Source organism: Vicugna pacos, chromosome 19 (assembly GCF_048564905.1).
Source record: "Vicugna pacos chromosome 19, VicPac4, whole genome shotgun sequence".
NCBI classification, from domain to species: domain Eukaryota; kingdom Metazoa; phylum Chordata; class Mammalia; order Artiodactyla; family Camelidae; genus Vicugna; species Vicugna pacos.
This window is the reverse complement of record NC_133005.1, coordinates 2552380-2569506: the sequence shown is the minus strand read 5'-3', so window position 1 is coordinate 2569506 and position 17127 is coordinate 2552380. Positions and strand designations below refer to the sequence as shown.

General features: G+C 46.9%; 1 protein-coding gene across 1 annotated transcript in view; it reads right to left on the bottom strand.

Moving 5' to 3' along the window:
* The window catches only part of RALGAPA2 (Ral GTPase activating protein catalytic subunit alpha 2), a 266689-nt gene extending 257997 nt beyond the window's left edge, over positions 1–8692 (bottom strand). Inside the window, exon 1 of the mRNA XM_072943695.1 lies at positions 8362–8692. Coding sequence (XP_072799796.1) covers positions 8362–8467 — 106 coding nt within the window. The 5' untranslated portion in view covers positions 8468–8692. The remainder of the gene's footprint in view (positions 1–8361) is intronic.
* Positions 8693–17127: the final 8435 nt, after the last annotated feature.

The following is a 17127-nucleotide window of genomic DNA, read 5'->3' as shown; positions in this document are numbered from 1 at the left end:
GCATCGACGCCACTTAGCGGGAGACACCAGGCAGCACACACGTGAGTGAAACACGAAGCCAAGGGGCTGCCAACGCCACGCGAAAGGCACAAAACACCACGGGGATCCTGAGGAAAGACCCTTCCGAGAAAGGGACAAGGACAGTTGCTGGGGAAGAATTTTACGTGGCAGGACGGCCGACACCTCCAGGGAAAAGGGATGGCGTGTTAGTTTGGGTTCTCTGAGAAGCAGACACCAAGAGAAGATGGAAGTGCAGGAGGTTTCCCGAGGGAACTGCCTGTGAAGGAGACGGGGACAGCCCTGAGAAGGGGGAGGCCCCCACGGCGAGGCCTGGCCCCTGCACAGAGGGGCCAGCGCTGTTCTGAGAGGCTGTGGGTCAGGCCAATGGGGAGCCCTCCGGCCAGAGTCACCCTCTGAAGGCAGCGGGGCCTGGAAGGAACAGGCCACTTGCTCAGTAACGGGCTGGGAGGAGCCCAAGAGAAGCTGGGCTTGGGCTGTGCAGCGCTGGTGACCGGGGCAGCAGGGGGCCGGGGCTCAGCCGTGCTCCCGGCAGCAGAGCTGAGGGGCACAGAGGCTCCCACAGCGACACCAGCAAGGTCACGAGTACCTTGTGTGTCCTGGAACGCACAGTGGAGGTCACTAAATAAGTGCCATCACGGCAAATTAAGCACAAGACAGCATCAACGGGCCCCTTATCCTTTCCAAAAGGGATTTTTTCAAACTCAGCCACAACTACGAAAGTGAAGTCAAAGTACATATTCACTGTTAAAGATTACAACTACTTTTAAAACAGTGTTCAGTATCTTTCAGATGTGGTTTCAGTTTCTAAACCAATGTAAAAGACATAAAGTGGTTAAGAAACATCTCTTTTCCTAAAAATCAAAATTAAAACCCTGAAATGAGGATTCAGAACTAGCTCGGGAACAAAGCTCTATGGAGAGTCTAGAAGGTAAATCCCTTATCAACTGGTTGCTTAAGGCAGCAATCTGATCAAATGAGAACAGGAGAAACCATTCTGCAAAGGTATCAAGTGCCCCCTGAGTATGAAATGCCAGTACAGCCAAGTTGCCTCTCATGTGAGGCTGAGTCACATTAGGGGGAAAAATGGAGAAAATCAAAATTAACTTTAAACACTAGAGCCACACCCGGCAGGGAAGACGTTCCACGGTGATAGGCACGAAGGGAAGAAGGCCACTGAGGACACAGCAACTTCCCCGGTCCCACCTCATGCCAGTCGGGGCACATGGCCAGAGTGGGTCAGCACCGCACCACTTAAACGGTCCCCTTCTATTACATACATTTATATATACACGCGTGCACACCGCACTTACTTACAAGTGCACCTTTCTCCCTTCCGGCCAAGCGTTCAGCTCACAGGTTAAATCGCATTTACGAGATCACCCCCACAAACACACACAGTTACAGGGCTTCCTTTGTTTTAAGAGGAGACCCGGCACAGGAGAGGGAGCAGCACTTGCTCGGTTCCTATTACCACACCCGCGAGAAGAGCAGTCGGCAGCGGGCCTTCCCTCGCACCATCACAGAAAACACAGGGACCATCACAGAAAACACAGGGGCCATAGCAGGCGAGCTCCCTTCACAACCTGCCAGCCTGCGCCCCGTTCCTGCTTCCTCTGAGGGGCCTTAGAGGGAGCGGTGCCCCCTCGCCAAGCCTGATCTCCTGCTGCACACACACCCCACGGATCCCACTGCAGACCACAACTTTCACCATTTTATCCCCTCTCTGTTTCCTTAATTTTGCTCTTTTGTTATTTCCTTCTTCTAAATGTAAATAAACTCAAATTCCCTCAGGTCTTAACAAATATAAAAATCATACCTGCACACACACACACACAGACCCCTCCATCCTTTACCTGGACTCTCCCTTTGCCTCCCTGCCACATTCACCTGTACTCTTTCCGCTGCAAGGCCTAGACATACTACTCAAGCTGGCTAGAGCGAAAACAGGAGGTTACAGGGGTGGGGATGGGCCAGACAGGGCTGAACCCCTCGGCTCACACAGGGCCCGCCGGCCCTCCTCACGCTCCATCTCTCTGCTCCGGCATCCTCTCGGTCTGTCATCCAAGAAGATGGGTGCTCTCCCTCTCCAGGCATCCACGCTTCAAATCTCAGGGAGACTGGGACTCCTGGACCCTTGGCCAAGGGCAGACATTGGATTTGACCCCTCCTCTGCTTAAAGCTCTTCCCTGGATTCCCCACACCACAGGATAAAGGACACTGTACACTTAACCGCACAATGGCCACACCACTACCTGTGCACAAACTCTTTTCTCTGCGGTCCCCTCACCCCCACCCACTCACCCAGGAAACTACCGTGTTCATTATCCCAAGCCCACCCCAGCCTCGGCCCCTGCAGAAAGCACTGCGGCCTCTCCCAGAGGCCTTTCTGCTGAGCCTTCTACCCCTGTGGCCACCTGAACAGTTCCATCCCACTCCACCGAGGCCCTGACACCCTCGTGGTCAATGCAGCTGTTCACCCGTCTGTCTCTGAAGACACGGCCCTACCAAACAGACACACACACACAGGCTCAAAAGAAAATATACGTGAAACTGAATTTTTTAAAAATCAAAAAACAACACAGTTGTTCACTATATTTATATATTAATTATTCTTAATTTTACAGTAGAGTAACATATCCCTTTGAAAAATAATTTTAAAATTTAAACTGAAACAAACTGCTATTTTGAAAGTCAACTTTATAAACAAACAATTCCCTACAGTTTTATCTATGGTAGTTAGTTTGGAGACCAAAGATCAGTACTCTAAACAGCCAGTATGTCCACCTGCAGATAAAGCACTTACAAACAAAATAAAAATACAAACTACAAAAGTTTGTATCAAAACATTCTGGACCTACCAATTATCTCTCTTCTCAGAATAAAAGGTCAAGGGCAATCTCCTTCACGTATCTTAAACAAAACATCTGAGCTCAATCAGACTTTGACCCGAGGTTTGGCTTTCTCACACCCCTGAGGGGCAGGGGCGGTGTATTTGTGTGACATACATGTGTCCCAAGTTCATTCTGCATTCCTGAGGTTACAGATACAAAATGTTAATAACTGATGAAAAATTAGGAAAGGGAGCATTATGGCAAAATCACTTTGCTTCAAACAAGGTCAACTGACAGAGCCCTCCTAGGACTGCCTGAAGGGCCTGGAGCTGTTCGTCCCAGCTCTGCTCCAGCTGTGCAATGTCCACGTGGCACTAAGGCCCGTGCAAATACTTCACCACCCGCGAGGCCTGACAAGGGCATGGAGAGGCCAGTGAACACAAAAATGCAGAAGGAGTCTTGTATCTTCTGTCATGTTCAAATCAAATGCAGCCTCAGTTTCCCTAGAATATGGTAAAACAGGTTGGGAAGAGAGCAGCAAAACTGCAAGCAACACTTTGGGGAGACGTGGGCTTCTGTTTATAAGCTAATGTTCATTCTGGCAGGTAAATACATTTTCTGGTGCGTAAGTAAGCTTTTGAGTCAGACAACTAGCAAGAGCACAGCGTGGGCTTTATAACCCTGCGACTCCCCGCTCTGCCACTTCCGGGCTGGGGGCTGGAGGACATGGGGTCCACCTCCACGAGCCTGTTTCCTCATCTCTAGATTGGGGGCAGGAACACTGCCTTCATCCTGGGTTGTGGGGTGATTCAGTGAGATCACGATGACAATAAATAACCACACCACAGCTTTCTAACCTCTCATTAAGTGCCAGACTCCACGTCCAACAACCTCCCGGACATGGCACTTGGACCTCGCCTTTTTCTCAAACTCAACACATATCACAGGAAACTCATCTCCCTCTGTCGTTAGATGGGTCTCCTCCCAGCAATTCTGGCTCTATCCATGACACTCTGTTCCCCCAAACACCTAAAACCAATTCTCAAATCATAACGACGTGTTGATCGCTGGCCAGACTGCAGTGGAAACGGGAGTCTCAATCGTGGCTGCCAGCGGGGCCGGTGGGAGCAACGCTCAGGAAGGTGCTGAGTCCAGGCACAGACATGCTCGGCCCCAGCAATTTGACTTCAACGGAGTCTCTTCTAAGGAAATAATGCAAAATACAGAAAAAGCTGCCTCCCAACATGCTGAGAGCAGTATTACTCACACTGGAGAAAGAAAGAAAAAGAAAAAAGGAAAGAGGGAAAAGAGAGAGAGAGGAAGAAAGGAAGGGAATGATTTAATACCCAAGAAACGGTAAGCTACATAACGGTGCAGTCTCCACAAATCTCTGTAGTCAATTTAAAAAAAAAATAAAGGAACAAAACATGGAGATATACTAATAGCAAGTTTAAAAGGCAACATTTAAAATTGTAAGTGGACTTGTCTCTACCTAAAACAACAGATGCACAACAGGAAACATATCAGAATGTTCGATTTCACTCCACCAGCATTTAGAGCATTTGTGAGAGATAATTCTCTTTTGTCTGACTCCAAATATTCGGTTGGAAACCTGGTGTCACTTGATTTGACTGGGCTGTGGCTCTGGATCCCAAATGTCTTATCCTTCAGATTCATCACTCCTGGCCTGGCTTCCACAAAGCTCACTCTCATTCCTCCACCTGGAGAATCACTAGTTCCTTAGTGACCGTCTGTCCACCCATCCACATCCTTCTTCCCAGCCCTGGTCCTTGGTCGGCCCCATCACTGCCAGTCTTCTCAGGGTCTTCCTGCCTTCAGGGCCACCCATCCCGTCAGCCCCAATCCGTTTTTCCTGACCCTGCTGGCAGAGGCAGTTCTCAAATCTTATCATCTGACCTGCTAAGAATTCTCCAAGTGGGCCCTCTCACCTGCAGGATAAGATCTGAGCTTCTAACTCCGGCAAACAAGGCCCTTTCCGATCCGGCCCCAACCTGCCCCCGCTTCTACCGGTCAGGCCACTAGTCCTCACCTCCCCCATGACCCCAAGTCCAGCTCACTGTCCTGACCTCACCCCCGGCCTACACACTACTCTGGTCACTAATCCGGGGCCAGGGTTCCAGCACCCCGCCGTCAGTGCCCAACGCTACCCTCTCCTCATCACCCTCTCCCTGGGCACCAGGAAGAGGCTGGCTGATTCCTCACCCAGCACATCACTGCCCTGTGTTTCCACCACCAGCTCTTCCATCCCCCTCAACTTCCCCACTGCCTGGCCCGGCTCTGCCCAGTGTGCAGCCACAAGCCTCACGCAGCTCCGGAGTGCCTGCAGTGCTGCAGGCCTGGGCTGATGTGCTGCCAGTGGACACCCTATCCTGGTTTCAGGGACTTGGTACGGAAAAAACAATGTACAAACTTAACATTTTACTTTGCCTGCCTGTTGATACCATACACATTAGATGTGTGAGTTTAAAGAAAATATATTATCAAGGTTAATTTCACCTATCTCTTTACTTTTTAAAATGTGACTACAAGAGATTTCACATTACTCGTGGGACTCACATTTATTTCTCCAGGGCAGAGTCAAGCTAAGCATTCTTCAGGGCCCAGCATCAGTAGAACCTCCTTCAAGATGCCCCGATCTGTGTGCCGGTCCTAATGATCCTTTTGCCCCTTGAAATCCTATAATGGAGTCTACCATATAAGCCACTATCTAATTACGTAACACACCAACGTTTAATCTCTCCTTCTTGCCAATATGAATGCCATTTCTATACCCTATTTGGGGACTCACAGTAGGCACTCAATTTTTAATTAGACACAGAGTCTTTGCTGTGGCAAGATATCAACACACAGTATGTCTGTTACTTTAGTTTGGTTTAGTTTAGCTATTTACTTTCCCCATGATGATTTCAACAGTGTAAAGAGAACGGGAAGTCAGGCGACCTAACGGCTCTTTGTTCTTCCTCTAATTTACACATACAGCGTTGACGACACAGCTTGCCCCCCCACCCCATAAGCCCTGCCTTGTGCCTCAGTCTCCCACCCTGTAAAATAAAGTTAATATGAGGCCAGTCGACAAGACAGAGCCAGGTCAAAGCAGCTGAGCAAGTTCTGCCTGGAGTCATTTCCATGATACTAAGAACTACTCCACTCTCCACAGCTGACTGTGTGTCTCTCAGCCAGCTGTCTTAAATACAGACCAATTTTTATGAAGTGGGAACAAACCCATCACAATTATTAAAATAAGCAAGGACAAGGGCCTACCTATCAAAATGCTTGTCCCGTCCTGTTAATGACAGGAGACAAGTCCTGGGAGAGGAGACTGGCCAGTGCCTGCTCCACGCTGAAGCAGTTTATACATCACACTCACAATCACCTTTACGAGGCAGACGTCACCATACGCATTTACAGAGTAAAGGATCTGAGGTTCAAAGACAGGAGGAGTAACCAGCCTACAGTCATGCAGCTGCAGGCTACAAATCCAGGTCAGTGGTATCAACTTTGTATTTAAAAAATAACATTGTTATCACCACTCGAAAATATGTGAAAAGCCAAAGTATTATCTAAATGCACAAATTACAACAACAATGTCTATTCATTTCCTTCACATAGTTTCTTGATCTTGGCTAAATCCTACCTTTTGGATCAAAAGGCCTTTTTTTCTAAGTAGACTTTTCCTTAAAGGAGCAAATAAAGAGGGAATGCCATGTGGGGGGACTAGTACTTTCGGGGACTACTTTTCTTTAAAGACTTTAAACCAAGGCTGTAGGCGAACGTTTACAGTAAACATTATGAACTAGAACTCCTGGGCACATTTACAAAAACCTAGTCCCTACAGATAAAGATTACAGTAATAAACACAATAAATCAGGCCGTCTCACAAGCAAACGCATCAACAGGAAACAACATACGTCAGAAAATATCAAAGAACCTCTCTGTGCTGTAAAACTCAGGTCACATGGCTCAATGAAATGACAAAAGAAAGTTCCTCAAAACAAGACACACACCTTAAAGGGAAACCACAAAGCCTTGAAAACAGGTACCTTCTCAGAATGGTAACAGGGTACTACCGCGCATCTCTAAGAAACCAAGCTGATCTGGGTTTCATTGATTCTGCCTTTACAAAATGTAGTCCGCTTAATCCTGCAGACAGAACAAAAAGTTAAGTTCTCTGCCAGAGAAGAAGTCCCACAGTATCAAATGCTTTAAAACACTGCTCAGCTCTCCTTTATCAGAAACGTGCCTGCAGTAGGTGTTATCAGTCCTCAGTCAGCACTGAGGACTCGGCACAATGCGAGCTGTGTGCCCCTGGGATTTCAGCACAGGAAGCAGGAAGTTCAGTTTACCAGGAACTCCGCACTTCACCTTCACTAAATCTTGAAAACGAATCCTTTTAACAGTACTTAATTTACATTTCTTTCCAAACCGAACAAGACAGTGGAATCTCAAGGAATCCAAGACTGTGAAGTGCACTTGGCAAAACTAAGTGTGTGTATTTTCCCCTTTGAGGTGCTGTGTGGAGTATGAACAGAACTCATGTACAACTGTTAATCTCATGAACAAGACCTTTATTTAAAATTCTCACGTACAAAATGAATTTTTATACCATATTTCCTCAAGGGGCAGACACATTAAGACGAGGTGCCTTCAATCGGGTGATTTTTGCTCATTTTAAGAATGAAAAAGGCATCTAGAAGAAACAGAAGGTACCCTTTTCTCAATCCCCTAAGACACAAAGACAAATCTGTCTACAGACAGCAAAGGCGTTTGCATCCTAAAAGACAGTTAAGACTAAGGAGGTAAGAACAGAAAACAAAACACAGCACAGCAAACCTGCTACAGATGACAGGCAGCAGGTGACAGGAAGCCCTGTGGACACTTCACACCCACGGGGTGAGCTCCACCACAGGTCAAGTGCAGGCCCCCTGGGCTCTGCAGAACCCCCACCCCGCGGTGTCACAAAAACGGAAGAAGGCACACAACCATCGCTGTCATCCTGGCAGTAAAGGAGAAGCAGCCTCCTTGAACCGGCGAAAGCCACCCCCTCCCCATCCAAGCCGACACGAGGGGCCCCTTCGCACCAAGGACACAAAGAAGCTGAGGCAGTGGGATGACGGATGACAGATGCATCAAATGTATCCCGGGGCCACCTGCAGTCTCCATCTGGGGACTCGGACTCAAAGGTAAAGACAGAATTAACGGGGTGGCGGGGTGTTGGGGGATGGCAGCTCAGGTGAGTCTGCGCTGGGACCACTTGGGGTCTCAGTCTGCTTAGGGTCTGGACGCAAACACCAGAACTGGGAGGGGAGATGACACCCAGCGTGCGCGCGCGAGCACCACCCGGGTCCGGCCCACCCGGCGGGAACCCGGGGTCCGTCCGCACGCCAGGGCGGCAGGACAAGCCCGGGGTCGCGGCGCCGAGGCCGCGGGAGAGGGAGAGACGCCCCGGCCCGGCCCGCAGGTGCCCACCCCGCGCCGCCGCGCGCCTCACCCAGCAGCGCCCGCAGGTGCTTCAGGCGGGTCAGCACGTCCTTCTTGGGGTCCAGCACCTTCTGGGTGGACTTCTTCACATCCCCGTGGCTCCTCCGGGAGAACATCCCGCCGGGCAGCCGGGCCCCGCCGGCGGGGCAGGAGGCGCCTGCGCGCGCGAGTCAGCGCACACGGTCGGGCCGGCGCGTGTCGCGCGGGCCGCTCGCCGCCCCCCGGCCGGCCGCCGCCGTCTCCTCAGCCAAGGCTCCAGGGACGAGGGCGGGCCGGCGCGACGGGGGGCGGTGCAGGAAGGCGGTGTCGACGCGGAACCCGCCGCCCCGCCTCGCGGGGGCGCGCCCGGGGCGCCGAGCCAGCGCCGCGAATCACAAAGACGCGCACCCCACGCACACGCTCCACTACAAGTCCCGGGGTGCACCGCGACGTGCCCTCCAATCAGGCTGGCGAGCCTGCGCGCGCGCGGAGTCAGTGGGCCGGCCCCGAGCACGTCCCCACCCCCAACTCCGCCGTGCGCCGCGAGTGCTTCTGGGGAATGTAGTTCTCCCGGAGGCGAGGCGCTGCGACCTCACTGCCAGGGTCTCCGGCGGAAGGGCAGCGTCCGCCAGCCCCCAGCCCAGAAGGCCCGGGCGTCCGTACCTTCACTCTGGTCTGTGAGCCCACCCTCTAGTGCCAGGGGAACCACCGAAACAGCTCTGTAAGACAAGCCTGTAGGCTTTTAAGATGTAACGCATTTTAAGATTTGATTGTAGATTCCCCCAGGTGGGAGCCAGTGGAAAGCCCCTCGGCCGTACTCAAATCGGAGCTCCGATCTCACACCGAAACGAAGGGCTGTGGCGGCGGGGCAGGGCATGCCTAGGCTCCGGGTGAGCAGGCCGGCCGATCCCCGCTTTCCTGGACCCCGTCCCCACTTGGGGTGTGAGGGCCGCCCTTGGAGGCTCCTCCAGGTCTTGCGACTTACTCTGCAGAAAGCGCACGTTCGTCCTCTGGGTTGTGCAAGGCCACCTAGCAAGACAGCAGCAGAACCAGAAACAGAACCTGAAGGACCTGACTCTCAGGCCGGCATGCTTTTTAGGGCTAGGCGCCTGTAACCTGGGGCAAGACTTTGAGACGGAAGATGGTCTGGAGATATCTTACAAGAGATCTGTAAGGTTATTTACTGGCATCTGGATCCTTTGATGGTCCAAATTTTCACAACATTTTAGCAAGCACTTAAGCTTGCTGTTTAAAATCATGTGGTTTACATCAGATTGGGACAAACAACTGTCTTCTCAGGCAGCTGAACCGTAACTTGGGGGAAGAGCCAGAGATTAACCCAGCCTTGTATCCTCATCACTGAGCACAGTTTGGCCTCAAAGCATTCAATACATTTCGTTAAATAAAAGGGGATAAGAAGCTAAAATATCCTTACATACGTAATCTGGGCGTGCAAAAAAAAAAAATCTAGTTGTTAGAGCCTCTCTCTGTTTTTCAAGTTGTCAAATAGCATTGATAGAATTGGGATATATTCATACAAAGGAATATTACTCAGCAATAAAAAGGAGTGGGCTGCCAATAAACCCAATGATGTGGATGAATCTCAGACCCAGAGAGGGAAACCCCACACTCAGGACCTGCTATCACTCTTTGTTACAGAAATTTAGCCTGTTTCTGGCTACAGATAGTAAGTCACAGTATTCACTGCATCATTCCTTTAGAAGAAGATATCTTTCATTACACTGACTGAAAAAATACAATGTGCTTGTCTTGGGGAATTCAATTTTTCTATCACAAAGCAACCTGTCATCACAGTTAAATATTAGTTGAGCACCTACTGTATGCAAGGCATAAGTCTAAACCTTGGGGATAAAAAGCTGTATAAGATATAGCCTCTTGGCCTCCAAAGCTTCCAATTTAATTGAGAGGCAGAGCAACTCAATAAATGAAGAGATAAACAACAGTGTTCAGTGAACACATGACACTTGTTAAAACTTGCTAGTACCAGAAACAGACATCCATGCCTACAGATTCATCTCATCCGTCATATCCAGCCTTTGCTTTCTGATGAAAGTATAGAACTTCAGGTCTTCTCTAAAAAAGCAAGAAACATAAGTTATTATTTTGATGCTCTTTCACCCACCCATATACTCCAAGTGAAGTAAAAATAAATAAAAATGGTTCTTATTTTCTGTTGCACTGTAAAATTATTCCTGCCAGACTGTGAACTCCTGGAGGACATCACCTGTTTTGCAATTAATTCTCTATCCCTGGAAGTTCAGAGTGCCAAGGAAATCCGGAGTTTAAATCGAGAGTTGAAAACTTACAATGCAAATTTAAACTACCCTGAGATGCCATTTGGGTTGGCAAACAAAAAACAAAAAAAAAGCAAGTGTTGACTGAACACACTCTGGCAAAGCTATAGAAAAATATAGCTGGTAGGAATGTGAAATAGTACAACTCCTATGGGGGGAACTTGGCAAAATTATGTGTTATTTGCCCAGAAATCCTACTTCTAAGTATCTACTGTGAGGATGCACCTCCACGAATATAAAATCACATGTGGAGATTTATTCCTTCCAGCATTATTTGTAACAGCCAGCGCAGTAGGCTGAACAGCTATATCCATGTCCTAAGCCCTGGAACCTGTGATGGTGACATCTTCTGGGAAAAAGATCTTTGCACGTGTCATCAAGGTAAAATCATCTTGGGTTATCTGGGTTGGCCGTAAATCTAATGTCTTTATAAGAGACACAAGAGGACAGGGCACACAAACAGACAAAAGCCAGGCGAAAACAGAGGCAGACACTGGAGTCACGCAGTCACCAGAAGCCTGAAGAAGCAAGGATTCTCCCCAGGGTCTTCCAGTGGGAGCCTGACCCTGAGCTTGATTTCAGACTTCTGGACTCCAGAACTGTAAGAAAAATAAATTTCTGTTGCTTTAAGCCACCTCGTTGGTGGTAATTTGTTACAGGGGCCCCAGAAAATGAATTCAGCCAGACACTGGGGAGAGCCCAGTGTGACTGTATAGTGGGATCTGACTGGATATGGTGCATACACATCTAAAAGTGGCCGACTGAATCGAGTCCATCTGCATAACGCGCTGCTACACAGGACTAGGCAACCTTAAGAAACCATGAGAAGTCCTACATTCTCACTTTACTTAGTCTCTCAGATAGATTGGTAATGATAAAAGCAATGGACAGAACATAAAATACATATTTATTTGCTTGTTTTTTCAAACAGAAACTTGGAAGGATACATTTAAAAATAACATTAATACATACCTAAGTGGGATGGAGGACAGGATGGAACAGAAAAGAGATGTCAAAAGTTCCTCTTCGAGTATATCTTTCTATAGACCCAAGCTATATGTATATATAGTTTTGACTTTTGAGCCCTTTAAAAGTTTTACATATTCAAAAATTAAAAGGAAAAACTTGATAATTGAGAATAAACAAATACACAGAATAAACAAATGATCCCAACCATGTATCTAGTTGGTAACGTAACTGTATATAGAAGGTCATTATTGCAAATGACTGTTTAAAGACAATATTCTGATTGTATCTCCATAGATGTATATCTTCTAAGGGCAAAAAGATCTGCAAAAAAATATTAATTGCTATTAGGACTAAGATTTTCAGTGTAAGAGAAAGGATACACACAAATATCAAAATCAAAGAAATTAAGGGAAAACTTGGTAAAATTAAATTTTACCTGGAAATATCGATTTGAACTCATGGTTTAAAAATACACGCATGGGTCCAGGCTCATTCTTTTCCACACAGGTATGCAGTGGTCCCTGGGATATTTATTAAAAGATCTTCCTGTCCACACTGGATTAGCTTAGTACCTTACCCACACGTATGTGTCTGTCTGCGTCTGGACTCCCTGTCCTGCTCCATTGATCTGCTTGTTTAACCTTAAACCACTGCCTCTCTGTCTTGACCACTAAAGCTTTATCTTAAGTCTTGATTTCAGGTAGTTTATATTCTCATTGCTCAAGATTCTTTTGCCTATTTAGGTATCTTCTGGTTCCATAAAAACTTTAGAATCAGCTTATCTATTTATTATTTTTTTAATCTGTTGTGTTTCCTAGTTCTTCTAATCTCTGAAAGGGCTCAGAAGCAATGGCAGGCAGCGCAGTGAGCATACTCAGCACCCAGATCTTGGTTTCTAACTATCATTCCCCACCCAGAGTAATCAGGGTTCTCTGGAGAAACGGCTGATTCCATGCCTGAAGCAGGAAAATATAGAGTGAATATAAGTTTGTGCTCAAAGACCAATGGAAAGTCCCAATAACATAGGAGGCAGCTAGAAGGGGCTTCTTATGGCCAAATGTCAGGTAATTTGATCATTAAAAGGAATAATGACTGTTATTGGTTATAACACTTTGAATAAATAAAAATTCAGGAAACCATGATATTCAAAAAGTTTTTTTTAATGTAATATGTGAGTGTTTCAAGTAGAAAACGTTCCTTGCACGTTTGATGATTTCTGGCAGACTTAAAAAATTGGGAACTTCAGGTAGCTAAGACTCTAGCTCAGTACCAAATGGGGAACCTGATGTGAACTGGTTTCAGGATCCTGAGCAGGGAGGATGCGGGACTCCAGGGGTCTCTAATTCCTCCCTTTGCCACTTACTGGAAAAGCATCCTGTTTGCCTACTGACACCAAGTTGGATTTGGTCATTCTGGAAGACAGTGACCAAGTGGTCACGACGAAGTTCGCAAAATGAGATGAGACACCAAGAAGGCTCAGAACACGTAGACACACTCATCAGGTCCTGATGTCACCTGCAGAAGAATTTTCTTTCTTTCTTTTCTTTTGGAGGAGGGGGAAGGTGTATACCATTTACGTAAATTCCAACCAACAGACATTTATGGAACAACTGCTCTAGCTGACTAGCTAAACTGTGGTGACCATAGTTTGGCACTTTCCCATTCTTTTCCATTGTACCCAAAACTGGTCTTTCCAGGACCAATGTGAAACCTGCCACTCCTGTCACCACTGATGTGAAACGTTTATTGGGCAATTTTCATCATCGCCAGGCTGTGCCCAGCACGGAGCCAGGGTCAGCATTCAATCAAGACGAGCTGAGTGAATGAACTCATTCCTTCATTATTAGCCCCGCCACCGTAATTTGGGGTTGTTGTTCAGGGTGACGCTTTTGATTTAATTACAGAGTGTGCAACCATATTTTAAAACTCAACCCCTCTTTTCTCAAAAATCTTTCTACATGATGCCTCAGGATCCCCCATCTTCTTTTTTTCTTGAACTATAATTGACACTCTGGTGTACAACATAGTGATGCGATGCTTTTACGCATTATGAAGTGATCACCACAGTAAGGCTAGTTACCATACAGTTATTACTGTATTAGTGGCTATATTCTCTGGGATGCATATTAATCTCATCCTCTTAAACAGATTATTCATTGTTTATGAAACCATAGTTTAGCTCCCCCCCCGACCCTGACTCCCTCCATCTTCTCCTAAAAGGGCGTTGCTACCAGCAACAAACGAGAAATGCCCCTAGGCTTTCCCTGCCTAACTTTGACCACATTTTGCCCCACAACTCAGCCATTGCCTCCAGACACGATTCGTTTTCCTTTTTAACTTCCATAGCTGGAATCATTCCAGACACTTAGACCTGCCAGCTCTGTGGTTTCCAGATACCCTACATGTTAATGTATTTTATTTCCAAATTTGTCATTCATCAGAATTTTTCATTTTGGAAGGATTTTTTTTTCCACTTTGACTAAAATATCTTGTGCCTGCACGTTAATCCTGATTGTCATGAATATTATGTTAATTTTGATATCTGGAAAAATTCAACTTTGAGCCACAGATATCCCTGTCTGGTAGGTTCATTGCGCCTGCCCTCGGGCGTAAGACGCTCTAGTCTGTCAGGCACCCCATGGGTGTCCACGTGGATGTTACTGCCACCAAGGGCAACCCCAGGCTGCCTGTTTTGATTGCTCATGGGACTCTTTGCATTCTTATTTTCTGTTAGGGAAAAAAAGCTACAAACTAACACATTCAAGTGTTTTCCCTGTATCAGCTTTCACCCTGAGATGCCCCCGAGAACCTACGCCTACCGAAAACTCCCAAGAAAGAAGGGATGACGACCCTTTATAAGAAGGAAATGCAAAACCCAACGCTCAAGAAACAGGAAACCCAATTCATTGTTTCCCAGATGATGTGTTACTGTCCCCTGAAAAGATGTATTATTTTCTCCTCCTAAAGAATTCTCCTATTAGTTCCTTTTCTAATAGGAAACTGTTAGTTTCTTTTCTTTCCAAATATCTGTCAGGCAAGGAGATTTAATACTGAACTTTAAACTTGACTATAAATCACTTTATATGAGAATTTCAATTCAGAAAAGACTCAAAAACTTTTGGAAACTGTACCACCCATTTTGACATGTCTGATGGGTGCCTGATAGCAAAGTAATGCCCGAAGGGAAAGAAACCTAACCGTTCCTCTAAATTTATTCAAGCAGATGTGTTCAGAGCTGTGCCTTCCAACCACGACGTCGTCTGCTTTGGATATATTTTCATTTCTTTTATCATCAAAACAGTAATAACATTTCAGTATTAAATCGTGGATATACATCAACATTAGAGAAAAATAAGCACATGAGGAGGTACCGTGAGAACATCTATAAGTAAAAAAAAAAAAACCTTTGAATGATAATGTGAAAAAATCAAGAATCATGGAAACCATCTAAATAGTAAATACGATTTGAATAAAAGATGATGCACAAAGGCTACCGAGACAAAGTTACAGAAGGTCAGAAGCCAGCAAAGGTGTGTTCATGGCCTCACACCTGCCCCCAGTGTACAAAGGGCTGCCACTGGGCTTCATGTTAGACCAGGCATATCTCTTAATTTACAACTGGGTGTTAGAGTTTCTAAAAATGAATGCAGATTTTGGAATGTCAACAAAAACTATTTATTCAAAACGGAGAAATTCACCATACTGTTTGCTTTCCTTGCAAATTCCTGTAATTTTCTAGAAAATAAAAAGAACCTCAAAATAATTATTGGGAGAACATAATCATTCTTGGGAAACACAACGTAAGAATACAAATTCTTTTCCTAATCTACATATGAACATAAGTCTTCAATTTAACTATTTTTACCTGGTCTTGCAGACAGGATTCTTAGTTGCAAACAACAAAAATTGACTGGCTATTTAAGCAAAAGACAATTCTTTCGAAGAATATTGGCTGTCAAAATCAATGGGGGGTTGGAAAACCAGGCTTAGGAAATAACTAGAGAATTAGATCCTGATGCAGCACGGGGGCCTGCAAGGGTCCTAGAGCAGAGCATGCGAGGCGGGGGGGGGGGGGGGGGCAGCACGCTGTGGTTTCCATGACAATGAGGGCCCTCCCTCACCCCTTCGGTTCTCAGGCTCAAAGTCTCCAGAACATCCGATTGTGTAAGCGTTGGTCAGAGGCCCCTTTGTGTGGCCACCCCTGAGGCTCCTCTGGGTCAGGAAATCTGAAGCAGCAGAGCTGTTTGCGACTAGGGGGTGGGCACTACCCCCTACCCAGAAGATGCGGGAGAGGACCTGTCTCCCCGAGAAGCAACGGAGTGCTTTGCTGGAGGAAGAGATGCTGGGTGCTGAGTAGCTAAAGCAACCTCAGCAGCGATAAATCAGCGCGCCTTCTGCAGAGCAGCAGAGAGGTCGGGTCATCAGTACCCACGACGCTGTCCACGTGAATGAGCGCGTGCCCGGGGCATGGCAGTGGCCACTTACAGGGCTGACCTAGAATTAAGATCTTGTACTTCACTAAGATGGTCGGAAAACATAGTTGACCGCTGTTGATACATCTTTATGGAAGAATTGCATTTGATCGTTTCTCCCCCCAAAATTTTAACTAGGAAACACCTCAGGTCACTTACACATAGGACGTGTGTGAATTACGCAATTACTAAAATCCTCTTCAGGGAACAACTGAAAAGCATTGAATCATTTTGTTGCTTTTGTTTAACCAAAACTGAAGAATTCAAATGCCTCAGAGAACATGACTGGGGACTTCTCCTGATGTTTTCAAAACACCTGGCTTCAGGAGTTTCACAGTGACAGCAGCCTTCTTCATATGCCGATGTTTACCTTCTCTGGTCTGAGTGGAAGTACCCGCCATGTGCCACACTGGTATTTATCAAGTCTCGTTGGCCTTCTTGGTAATCTTTCCAATTCAGTCAGGTGACTTAACACAGTCTCTCCCTGTGCTGGTTTCATGCCCAGTGATGCAGTTATAAAGATGATGAGGGCCCAGCCTCAACCCCCAGACAAGTCACAGGCTAACAGAGGAGACAGACGCCTAACTAGATCACAGTCATTCGTGCCTGTGACACATGCAAGGCACTGTGGGAGACAGCAGAAAGGACTGGGCAGAGGCAACAAGGGGAGGGCTCAGAGAAGGCTTCCTGGAGGAGGTGACACTTGAACTTGGAAAGGAACTGAACATGCCCCAGGCCAGGCTAGGAAGTAAGATGCAAGGGGCTGTGTGATATCACCAGAAGCAGTTTGGTTCTGTGTGGTCGTTACCCAGATCGGTGCTGTGGTGGTGCTCAGCATACTACAGGGGTTGCAGACGTGTGTGTGAGTGTTCTTGTAGCCCGTGAAAACAGCAGGGCCAAATGAGAGTGAAGGGTGGCGATGCCAAAATGAGACAGAACAAGTGAGCTTCTTCCAAATCTGTGGCAGGCAGGAGGGGATGACAGAAAAGGCAAGTGTTCTGAGTCCCCGTCCTTCCCCCTCGCTAGCTATGTAATCTTAAG